We start from the raw sequence: 13,128 nt of genomic DNA, 5'->3' as shown, positions 1-13,128 counted from the left end.
AATTTCATTGGCTCATTTTATCTAACGGAGAATGATTCTCAAAAATTTTCCAAAAACAAAAATGTCATACGTATTCAACTTAATATTCAACCTTTATAAGATCAATTCTTTACTCTAAGAAAGGGCCATTTTTCAAAACTTCGTTTTATTTTTATACGAAACTACTCGATCAGTGTAATGTCCAATGAAAACCGATTACACGTACCGTTACTTCGGGCACGTTGCCAAACCGTAACCACAATATCACGTGGTAGTCAAGAAGTAGGTGACACTTAAATCCGCAAAAGAGGGATTTAGAGGGATTATCAGAGATTATGTATCAACTATGCTACTGTATCCAAGTGAGACATTGTTTTATTATATAAACATTAAAACTATTTTTATAAGCTCAGTGTTTTGTTTGTTTGGTTGATTTTAAATATCGATGATATTTTATTTATCGAGACATACATTTATCCATCGCTCGCAGAGACACAACAGTTTAATTCTTTAGGGAAATATGTTTCCTAAATGTTACTGATTTTTTTTTATGATACAAAAGCCAAATGACCAAACAAGAAACTTTCGATTGATTATTTACGCAAATCTTTGAGCGAATGAATGCAAAACTTGTGCGATACAATGCGTCATATTATGGTGAATATTACAATCTAATTTAAAATTTTCCAACATCAGCGGTAGCGGATTCAGAACGCCTTATTCTAATTAGATTGGATGAATTATACTGACAACGCTTTCAAGAAAACGATTATATTTAGGCATTATGTAAGTTTCTCATAGCTGTAATCGGCTTTTAAGTTTTTTGGTTCTTTAATTCTTTTTATTTCTTCTTTGAAATAATATTGAGAGAAGAACTCTCTTCAAAGAAATATACTTTTATAATCAGGTTCATTATATCATTTGAGAGCCTTAAGTTAATTCTTTACGATATGATATACTATTCCTGTAATAATATTTTCCACTATCGGCTGATTAATATATGTTTGGATTCGCGACTTCAATCAAATGCTATATGATAATTTTTTCTTCGTGTTTTATCTCATAGTATAATTTGAATTTGATAAAATTTTACAACACGAATTTTAAATATCAGTTAAAACGCATTTAAATAAATAAAGCTTTTGCAAGGATCTGATTATCCAAAGAATCTTTCAAATAGTATCAGTTTTAATGTTTAATTCTTTTTAATCATCCCCTATAGTTATTTGTTATACATGTGATGAACATTACACATATATTTATATCAACATATATATTGATGCATAGAAATTATGACATTCATAAATGTACGTTTAGAATGAGTGAGAGAGTGAAAGTTTGTGTTCTGTCTTGTTGGTGTGTTTGTCTTTATATATAGAACTATTGTATCTGTAACAATAGAAATAACACAAGGAGAAAAAAACTTCTTCCGACGAATCTAGCTTGTGTTGTGCTCGAACAGAGATTTATTCACCGTCTTTTCTCCTGAAATATACTTGCATGAACAGCTTTGAAAATCTTCAAAACCTTTAAACTGATTATAAAATGACATATCATAGTCTATGTAATAAATTCAGAAAACAAGAAACAAAACAACAACAGGGGAAATTCATAATAATTTATATCGTAGTTTTAATTGCGAATGAATATAGCGATTATTTCCTCAAGCAATACATGCATATGTAGCGCATCTACAAATCTGAATATGTTTCTTTAATTAAAATCTGAAACAGAGCAGCAACGTATTAACAAAACCATGCACTGCCACATAATCTATGTTAGAAATACACGCATAAACGTTTAATTAAATGTTGTTTACCATGAAAGTCTAATAAAAACCACACGGACCCCTCACTAAGTTACGAGTGTAGCCGTAGGAGGGTTAGGTAGACTAGCTGCTGCTAGGATAATAATATAATGTATTATTATAAATGTAATAAAATATAACAATATGATATAAAAATATATTATGTAGATATTGACTACGGTTGAGGAAAACTTGAATAACCACCGAGGGATGAAGTAAGGAAATAGACGAACTGAAAAATCGTAGGATTTTGGAGTGTATACAATGTATATGTGCTCTATATGCAAAGGTTTTGCGTCTAATCTCAAACATTTTGTGTAAAGTTTAGCGTTTACAACCCGAAAGCTTGCCTCGCGTTTCATTGCGAAATTCCGCACCGAATTTATTTGCGCGATGAACATTTTGCATACGTGAAAATTTACGTTATGTTTAAACCAAGAAAATTAATTAATTAAATGTGCTTTATAAAGGGTCAAATCATTAAATTTTCAGTTGAAGCTAATAAAGTTATATCTATCAAATCTAGGCCTAGTAGCTATAAAGGATCTATTGCGTTTAACAATTAAATTGACCTATAGGACCGGTATTGGTTTCTGTCTTTACAAAAATCATTTCGATTCCACCTCTTGATTTTAGGCCATAAACTTTTAAGTTTTAGTTCTCATAATGTATAGTAATTGAAAAAAAAAACATTTCACTGTCGTTGTCAGAGCAGTATATATGAGTTATGAACGGGTTTTTTTTATTTTGATTCAGTTTAAATTCGATAATACATGTTCACCGAACGTCTCTCGTGACGCGATTTCAAAAGTCACAAACCCCTTGACTCTTTGTCACAAATAATGCACGTCGCCTTATTTTTTCCAACAGAATAATAAGAAGAGTGATGTATTTTTTAGATATAGATCGAAGGATTTTTACGAGGCGTTCGAAAAGTATCATCATTCACTTCACATTCAACTGAATTCTTTTCCATATTAACAGCTGCATCCTTTGTATAAGGAGACGAACCTGATGCCGGAATGGCAAGGACAGGAGACGGGAAACTCTAACCGACCCCCCCCCCCCCCCATTTTTTAAAATAATCTATTAACCTTCTTCATGCATTTTTGGCTTAAAATGTCACCAATGCACACGTTTTCAAAGAACGAACTGCATCTACTTTGCAGTACTTTTCCCACCATTGAACCATTTCCTATAGATGTTCTGGACAGGCAAACGCAGCATGTTTTTTTTACGTGGCACCTGTCTCGAGTAACGGAGTGAATGGTTCTTGTCCTCAAACAAAGCGTGCTTACACTAGGGTATAGTTCCGGTTGATTGCTTTTGCATGTAGTGAAGTCCTAAAGTACATAACTTTTTCCATCGATATCTTTAATCCAAAGAGCAAATGTGGATTTAAGGAAGACGATTAAAAATATATAAAATGCACAATTCTGAATGAAAAAAAAATAAATCTGTGTTAATAAATGCCGTTTATAATTTAAAAAAGAAAAATTAAGCCCACAGATGGAATCCAACCAGGGCACAAAAACATCATGTGTGACATAGTCAGCGGTTAACCTACTGAGCTATCCAGGACTTACTCTTTCTCATGTAAAAATAGACCAGTATGAGAGAAATCAGTTTCCGAATTTTTTTTCTGCAAAATTTGACCCCAAGACCGGGGTGCCCCTAAAAAGTTCTACCATAAAACAAAAGCATGAAAATTGTACGTTGAGTTAGTTTTGTTTTTATGTTTTAATTATAAGGAATGAATTTAATTTTGACGTTTGTTACAAGTATATGATATGACATAACTTGGGACAGTTTACGCTTTTCTTAATTTATTCCTTTGAAAAAAACCTATCGAAATACTTAAGATATTTTTAGGGACAGGCCGGTCCTGAAGGATATCTAGGCCAAAAAAAAAACTATGCAGAAATATACCATTTTACTGAGAAAATGCAGTTTTAGCCAATTAACTATGAAGATTAATTATAAAATAGCAAGAGCAATATGATAGGTTTAGAGTGCAAACTCGAAAAATTTAGAAATATGTACGATGGAAAATTACCAAAAAAGCCTTTGATTTTCAAAAGTGATTTTTTTTCCGGGAAATCTATCTTCCCATAGGTCAATTCAATTGTTATTCGCAATAGATCCTTTAAATTTTGTGAAATTTCCAAGGGGGCATACATGTAGTCCAAACATTTTATTTCCCATGTTTTAAAGATATCATATAAATGTCTTTTTCCTGTATGAATGACGTATTAAGGGTTCTCCCAATTTCACAACCACAAAATGCAAAAGGTTTTCATCGTATGATCTAAAAGATGTAAACATGTTTTGATGGTCCGGGGGGGGGGGGGGGGGTGAATAGAGTGTAATTCTTTGAAGAAATACGGAATTAATATAAGCAATACATAAAAATTTAATAAGAGGCCTATGTACATGCCTTAACGGTCACCTGAGTGCCATAACCCTTAGTGACTTGTCAGGAGGTCTCTATTTTTAACGGACATTATAAACCAAATGTTGTGTCTCTAATGAAATGTTTTCAGATTCATGCACGTAAGTTTATCATTGTTATGTTATGATTGATGTATGGCAGTTCTACTTTCCACCAGACGCAAAATTTATATACATATATATAGAAGAAACTCCCATTCGATAACGTGGTATGCTTTACCGTGAAAAGGACAGCTATATAGTGCATTGCTCTTTCTGTATCCAGTGTAGCATAAATAGTAGATGGAATTCATTTTTCATTATCCTATTTGAAATAATTATAATCATTCGAGTACATTGTCCTGTAATTGTACCATGTGGTAAGGAATATCATTTTTTACCTAATATTTTTAAAAACACTAAATTCTATGGTCAGGTACTCAGTGGATGTCACCTCAAAATATCAAAATGTACCAAATTTTGCTATATATTTGGAGCATTACAAATGTAGTTTGGTAAAATGATTCATTCAAAAATTAAGAAAATAACCCTGATGATAACATTATTCTGTGTGTAAAATTTCAAAGGCGTACATTTTTTACCTTTTCTTTTAGGCTATTTCTTAAAACGTACTCCTACAAAGTTTCATTTTATCATCATGTCATATAACATAAAATTTTCCATATTTAAATATTTATAAATATAAATTTAAATATTTATATTTGTTTTTTGCATTCTATTTAATAAATGGAACAGCAATGATTTCACAAAATGTATATGATAAATACACTGTATATAACTAGAATGCGCAAAAACATGTGCAATGAAACTAAGTCAGTCTCCTTAATATGGGTAACCTTAATATGTTACACGTCATCAATTCTGGGTATTTTGAATAAGTAGGTAAAACAGCAAATTTTTTAAATAATATAATTGTTTTCCTTTATCCCTACATATGCATTTAAAACCATATGAGGTGCAATTTTCATGATGAATTTTTTTTAACGAAAATGTTATTTTCTACTAAAATGACAAAAATATCATGGTTTTTAAATTTCTTTTCGCCAAATTTTTGTGAAAAGGGCCGTTAAGAAGCCTTAATTGGAGCAAAATTGAATTATTGTCATCCTGTACAAAAATTGATTTGCTATATGTTCCTTAGAAAAATATCTTTCCTCTGACAAAAATTAATGATTTTTTCCAACCTTATTTATCACAAAAGTTTATTAAGTTACATGCAGACTTAGCATACTAGCAGGTTTTTACAGCAAAATGAAATTTTAAAAAATACAGCTCATATTGCTTTAAAAAGCAGTATTCATATCCATACACAGAGCATTGTTTCAACAAAATATCTCTGATTTGGGGCATCACAATATCAACTACAGTGTATATGTAATAGATTTCTTGGGGTAAAAGTGGAAATGCGAGACATGAATATAAGTATTAAGCACAAAGACAAAAATTCAGTTAAAATTTAATTTAATCAAATTTGATGGCCAATTTCATGTGAAATAGAATTGTTTCCTGTCCTTTGTAATGTTGTTCTCCTTAATTAAGGATTCAATTTTATTTGTGAAAAAAAATTTCTATGGTATTTATAATTATTCTCTTTTTTCTCCACCATTTGCTGTTGTGGGTTCCTCGTCTATTTTAATTTCACCATGATTTAATCCATTGAAAGAGTAGGACCCCAGAAAACCAATGCTGAGCTTATTCTGTAAGTTTGGCATCATTACTACCCTCCAGATTCCAGGGTTATAGGTCACTGAAAATGACATGCAAATCACAAGATTAGCAAGAGCATAGTTAATTAATAGACTTATCGGCAAGAATTGGCTTAAGAGAACTTTAAAAACTATGGATGGATTGTACAATCTAGGTAATACACATGTAGTCTTCACTGCACAATTCTACACATGAAAAATGACAATGATTGCATTAATAAAATCAATAGGGCATAAGTTCAGGGGAAAAAATAGCATCAGAATTTCCTGAGAATACAAGTATTTACATCTAGACATTATTTCCTCACAAACTAAAAAATATTCATTAAAAAATAATATGTGCTACATAATAAAGAGGAAGAAAATGGCAGATTACTGACATTGAAAAAGAAAAAGAAATTTTCGTATACATACAGACATCTCCTTCATTCATCAGGATATGCATGGGGCTGCACACCTCTCTACAAGATTTGGTAGGTGTGACTATCACCTTACGACTGCCTGACAGCTGCATGTAATAGCCCTGCTGTAAAATCACTGCCACCTATAAGATAACAAAGCAAGTCACTGCATTAAAGACAAAATTATGCCAGTAAAACTTAAAGCATTCATGAAAATGTTGAAATTGAATTTAATATATTTGCATCATTAAGACAAAACTTTTTGAGATGAGTTTGATTAAGTGCTTATGGTACATATCTTTCTTTCTAATTTATCTAATTTTTTATTTCCTTATTTATTTAATCCTTGTATTCAAACAGACTACAATTCTCACCAGCTCATAGTGCTCAGATTTGTGTCCATCCACAAAAACCACCTTCTCCAGGGCCACCTCACTATCAGGAGGAATAAAAGATGGCCGAGGAAACAGCTTCCTCATCACCTGACTGCCGGCGATGTTTTTTGTCAACCTGTAAAACAAATGCATTTCCTACCAGCATGGTGACATATATTCATTCAAATGAGTCAATAGTTACTGTCAATTGAAATCAATTGGTGCATTCCTTAACAATTTCTTACCAGTGAATGGTCGTTTTGTCCTTGTACAAAACATTTTCATCTATTTCATCTTTGAACAGGTCCTGAATGTTCTTCATTCCTGGCACATTGGATTGGAAGAAAGCAGCAGTATCAATGACATCCTTATTATTTCTGTAGAGGTGTCTTAAATCTTCGAATGATACTGTCTCAGCCAACCCCTGCAATGAAATTGCAGAATACACTATATGTTTAGAATTAAAGTAAATACACCAACTGAAAATGTACTATACGTTGTCCAAAGATATTCTTGCATCACATTTTGCTTGATTATTCATTAGTTTTATAAAACTCAACTATCAAACAATGTTCATTCTGCATGTGATAACATCAACGAGATGCCTATGGGCCTCATTGCTCACCTGAGCAACAATGGACATAATGAAATCAGATTTATGGTGTCATACAATACAAAATATCTGGACCATGTAGAAGAATAAAGTTACAAAAAGATTTTCAAATTTTCTTCAGATATTATTATGTTGAACATTGAGCTGCTTTTGAACAGGATAATTTCAAAGTCATATCACATACTGAGTATTTAAGTTCTCAAGAAGATTTTAAACAAATATCTTTAAACCTAAATCAAACTTTGAGCCTCTGGTGGGGCCCAAAGTCCAGGTTCTAAGCAATTGTGAATCAATAATATGTCAAGACCCACATTGTAGTACAACCATAAACATTAAGGTTTACGAGAATAATATTTTTCTTTGTAAAAATTGCCCTCCAGCATTGTGGCTCCACCTTAGGATCATGATATCAACAAACTTGAATCTACCCTATCTGAAAATGCCTCAACACAAGTAACAGCTTTTCTGGCCTATTGGCTTTTGAGAAGAAAATTTGAAAAAAAAGATTTCTATTTATTCCTAAGTAAATATTCACCCCCTCCATTTTGGCCCCACTCTACCCCCCAAGGATCATGATTTGAACAAACTTGAATCTACCTTACCTGAGGATGCTTCCACACAGCTTATAGTCTTTCTAACCAATTTGTTTTTCAGAAAAAAGATCTTTAAAGATTTTTCTCTATGTACTCCTATGTAAAAAGTTGACCTCCAATTGTGGCCCAATCCTAACCCTGGGGATCATGATTTGACCAAAATTGAATCCACCCTACCTGGGATACTTCGTACAATTTATAGTTTTTCAGGCCATTTGGATTTTGAGAAGAAGATTTTTTAAAGATACCAGCAAAATTTCAATAATTCTTAATTATCTCCCTTTGAAAGAAGGAATGGTCCTTCATTTCAACAAACTTGGATTCCCTTCATCTAAGGATGATTTGTGCAAAGTTTGCTCAAAATCGGACCAGTGGTTCTGGAGAAGTCAAAAATGTAAAAAGTTTACAAACAGATAAACGCTGGACAATAAGTGATCAGAATAGCTCACCTGAGCTGAAAGCTCAGGTGAGCTAATGTCTAAATTTCTTCTTTGAAAGGCCAGCTCTAAATTTGGCAACTCAAATTAAAGTTTATATTGATTTTGTGATTTATAGACAAACTTTCATTTTTACTTTTAAAGTCAGTTTCCAAAAGGCATGAAATGTCTTAAAGGGTACCTGCAGTGCCGGTCAATTTTTGATATAATGGAGATCTATGTGTAAAAACATCATCCTGAAAATTTTACAGCGATCGCATAAGTAGTTTTCGAGATATTTGGGGGAAACCCGATTTCGCACCTGAACGAGTTTTGAATCAAGCCGATTTGGCGCGAGATGAACTGTGACGTCACGGGGTCAACGCCGCTGTATGAGAAACAGGAATATCGTATGAAAACTGTTCGTTTTCTTGCATTGTTTTATCGATATATGAACATTTTTTTCTGTTGTTTTATTTCCTTATCAACCCTGGATGACTAATTATACTGTTGGTTGAGTTTAACCTGTATTTTATCGAACAAAAATGCAGAATTCGGACAATTGTTTGCTTCATGAATTTCGTCTAATGTGCAACACATTTTACATATAAATGCACACCATATGTAGCAAAATGACAATTAATCAAAGCATTATTGTTATAAGAAACATATTTTGTTAATATTGTCATTCTTTCGAATGATTTCTCAGTGACATTATTAACTGATTAATAATATTGATAATACATAATGATATTTCGTAAAAGGTAACTCGGGGTCTATTCCTCGTATAAGGCATAAAATTACAAATGATGTCGCCCAATTATTCAATAATATTGATATCGGACCAATAACAATCAAAATAGTATGCATTCTTTAACAAACAAACACGGGATTATAAACGGATCAAGGCGAAAGTCCAAGATGGCTGCATGATTAAGTCTGTCTTGTATTCTTTTAAAAATACGATAATGGAATTTAATTTTACATTTATTTACATCCTTTGTCAAAATGTTCCAGTTTATTCAGATTTCATAATGATTCGTTGTCAGTATTACGGAGTTATAAAGCGTTTAATTGCTGACCATAGCGCTCGAAAGAATGTTGCACTTTATTAAAAAAGAAATTATAAAGAACAACGTAATTACTTCCGAAATAATAACTTGTTCACATAAAAAAGGTTTCAATTGCTGAATTATAAATTTAGTCATTATTAAGTGATTAGATAAGTAACAATAAAGGCATTTACTTCGAACATTAGTTTTACTATTTAATAGTATCATGCATGATTCTTTGATCACTGATGGACGGACTATACACATTTTAGCTGACGAATGCTTGATTTTACACAGTCTAATTTATTTCTCTGTTTTATCTTTTAACAATTAAGTAGCTAATTATACACAAATCAATTTACCCGCCTAGAGATGTGAAACCCTCTCTTCGTTCACCAGACTCGTGTACCTTGTGTATACATACCCCAGATACACGTGTGTCTGGAGCAGTGGCTTCGTTAGTTTACCTGTTTACCTGTGTCATTGTCTCGGATCACTCGTGTGTGAAAGGATATTATGTAATCAAAAAATTAATAATGAACATGAATTTGCCTATGTAAGCGTTTTAAGATATCGTATTCATCGGTAAAAAGGCGACGAGAATAACAAATTTTAAAATCCTTTTAAAAGAAACCAGATTGTAATAAAATAATAACGGATACAAATTTCTAGATCTACAATACTTAAAATAACAAGATAAGTCAAAACATCAGACCTATATCAATCATTTTGGCTGAAAAATCGAATTTAATTTGTATAGCTTTGAAAGGAAATTTCCCTCCTGTTGACCTCGTGACGTCACTTCCACTGAAGCCTCGTTATTGCCTAATTCTGTTTTCTCTTGATTTGATTTCCCAAAGCAGGTAAAAATAGCCACTTTGAAGAGGCGTAACTCCGTTATTTTTGCACCGATTTCGATGCGGTTTTTTGCATCAAATTTTGGTAAATAAACTCTTTAACATATGTTTCACGTCGGCTGGGCTGCAGGTACCCTTTAATGTATTACACTGAAGGCGTTTAATTAAAATTACATATAATTATAAAAAAAAAAACCAGCTTACCGGGTAGTTTTATTCTTGAAAAATCACATACACGTACAAACAACATGAATTCATGTAGAGAGGAGGTCATACCTGAAAAACCATAGGTCTGGCATCTGCAAGATATTTCATTATCAACTCTTGGTCATTGGTGTCATATAAAATTTCGATATTTTTCACATCCTCACAAAAGACGCAGTCCATGGAGGGTTCCTCAAACCAAGGGTTACCAACAATACACTCAGCATCATACAAACCTGTGGAAAAAGAGAGAGAGAGATATTCATAGATTACTGCTGCCTTAGAAATACCATAATTATCTGCCTCTCATTAGGGTTAGAGTTTTATATGATAACAATTTTTTACTGCAACTATTGCCAAAATAATACTGATTAATTATCAACAAACTGTTCACCAGTCAAGTGATGAACTATTTTTTGGTAACTTTAAAACAAATTTAGCTGATTAGAGTGTGGTATAGTATAGACTGTCACTAAGGTGGTATTGGACACCTCTGTGTTCATGTATGTTGTGACATAGTATTTATCAAAATATTAAACAATAAAATCAAGTGTAATTATACAAAACGTTTCTTTCACAAAATTGCTACCTAGCAGCATGGCGCAGTGGGCTAGAGAAATTACCGGTACTATGAATTTGTTAGTTATGAGTTTGAATTCCGCTGGGGATTTTAAAGTTTTTATTTTTCCACAAATTTTTGAAACATGTTTTTGTTAAATATTGTAAAATTTGGAAATGTTAAGCTGGTGAAATATATACTATGTATATTAATGTAAATGTATTAATCCCCATTAATATCAGCAGGTGTCCCATACCACCTTAATTAATAAAAGAATTAATTAATAAATGCCTACAACTGTACAAGGGAGTGTCCCTTGCTTGCGAACAAGCCCTGGAAAACTTTTGTCCTCAGCATAGAGCCTCGGATATTTTCTTAAGGGTTCTCCTATACCTTCGGATCATAGTTATAAACGTCTCAAAATCAGGCTGAAAATAAGCCAGTGTTTACTGTTCTACACGAAACTCTTTTCTGCCAACTTACTCGTGATATTGAAGTAACGGTGAAGAGGAAGTGTTGCAAGACGCACTGCTCTGAAAATTGTGTAACCATACGGCTGAAGAGCTCCTGAAACATAATTCTCTGCAGGCGGATACACGTAAAATAGAACCAAAGTTCCACACGCGATGGCCAGAATGGTCACAAACAGGAAGAAAATTGCCATGGGGACACGTCGTAAGATGCGCCTCAATGTAAAGGTAGGTGGGGGAGTTACAACGACATTCTCATCTTCCTTCAATACTCTTTCGATACAAGCTGACATCTCTTCCTCTGTCATGCCCCATTCTTTCCCCATTTGGTGTAATTCAGCAACATTTTGTTGAAGGACTTGCACGTACTCCATAACAGATGCCTGAGATGGATCCATGTTGGTTGTTGACGTAATGAAAGTGAAAAGCGGGTTTCACTAATACACGAAAACAGATCTAAAGAAGACTTCCGTCTCGAATTCAGTACTATAAAAATATCACGTATACTAGTAACCTTTGCGATAGATATTGCGATAGAACATATACGTAACATTCGCGAATAAACGCGAAACTTTTGCAAATAAATGCGTTACATTCGCGAATTAGTCGTAATTTTCGCGAAATAACACACGGTGCACAGATCTACATACAAGGGACTTGTTTGTAGAGATAAATTTCATTAATTTGAGATTTCATGTTTCAATCCTATAAGATAACATTATATAACTTCTACTGATTAATCAAATTAAAATTTCAAATTATAAGCAATACTGAGAAATCAGTCTTTTACATTAGGTGCAATTCTTTAATTTTTGGAAGTTTACGAGTTTGCGTGAAATCTTGACCTTGCACCATTAGCCATAAATTAATTCTGTTGTTACTGATTTCTTGAAAATTAGAATTTGATTAAAATTTGATAATTGAATATTATTTGCAATATGCATAGAACTATCAGGGAATCTTTGCATCATGATTTGAACGAATTGTTTTTAGAACTTACCGGTAATTGTAATTGTTCGAATTTAATATATGTACAGTGAGGTTGCCTTTACCGAATCACTAAGTAAATTCGCGTTGATAGTACGTAACCAAGCCCGAGTTAAATTCATAATACAACATTGTTTTATTGTATCATACTTGACTCATAACATCATATATTTCTTTCCCAACAACCAATGATTAAACAAAAATTATCGCTGTACTTTGATGAACGATGTTTTCTCCTTTAGCGGATCATTTTCTCCATTACCGAATCACGTGATATACAGCCGATTATTTTTTGTTAGGGACAGTGCCGAAATATTTTTTTTAAGTTTTAATATGCTTTAAAGCATGAATAAGAATAATATAAATGGAAAAACTAATAATAATAATTTTTTTTCATTTTGAGCGAAGTGTTCATTTTATTGAACCCGACAATTCATGAAAAAATAACAGTGAATTCAATGGTAAAAAAATGACTGCATGATTTGTTAACTTTGATCCACCAATTTATTAAAAATCATTTAGTTTTTAGTCATTGTAAGTCATCAATATTGTTAATTCTATGAGATACATGTATATGAACATCTTTTCATGAAATTACAAAGAAATATACATGTAAATGGATCGAGAAAAAACCGAAATATGACACACGAGGGTTTTCC

At 32.5% G+C, this 13,128-nt stretch overlaps 1 protein-coding gene across 1 annotated transcript; it reads right to left on the bottom strand.

Annotated features, from left to right (window-relative positions):
- Positions 1-5,681: 5,681 nt before the first annotated feature.
- Positions 5,682-11,905, bottom strand: LOC128165921 (uncharacterized). Its single transcript, XM_052830862.1, has 6 exons — positions 11,496-11,905; positions 10,526-10,689; positions 6,964-7,142; positions 6,719-6,854; positions 6,358-6,487; positions 5,682-5,984 (listed from the first exon to the last, which is right to left on the bottom strand). Exons 1-6 carry the CDS (start codon positions 11,878-11,880, stop codon positions 5,821-5,823), a joined length of 1,158 nt encoding a protein of 385 aa, XP_052686822.1. The 5' UTR covers positions 11,881-11,905; the 3' UTR covers positions 5,682-5,820.
- Positions 11,906-13,128: the final 1,223 nt, after the last annotated feature.

This window comes from Crassostrea angulata, chromosome 1 (assembly GCF_025612915.1).
Source record: "Crassostrea angulata isolate pt1a10 chromosome 1, ASM2561291v2, whole genome shotgun sequence".
NCBI lineage: Eukaryota > Metazoa > Mollusca > Bivalvia > Ostreida > Ostreidae > Magallana > Magallana angulata.
Note: the sequence above shows the minus strand (reverse complement) of the source record. Positions and strands in the feature narration are given on the sequence as shown.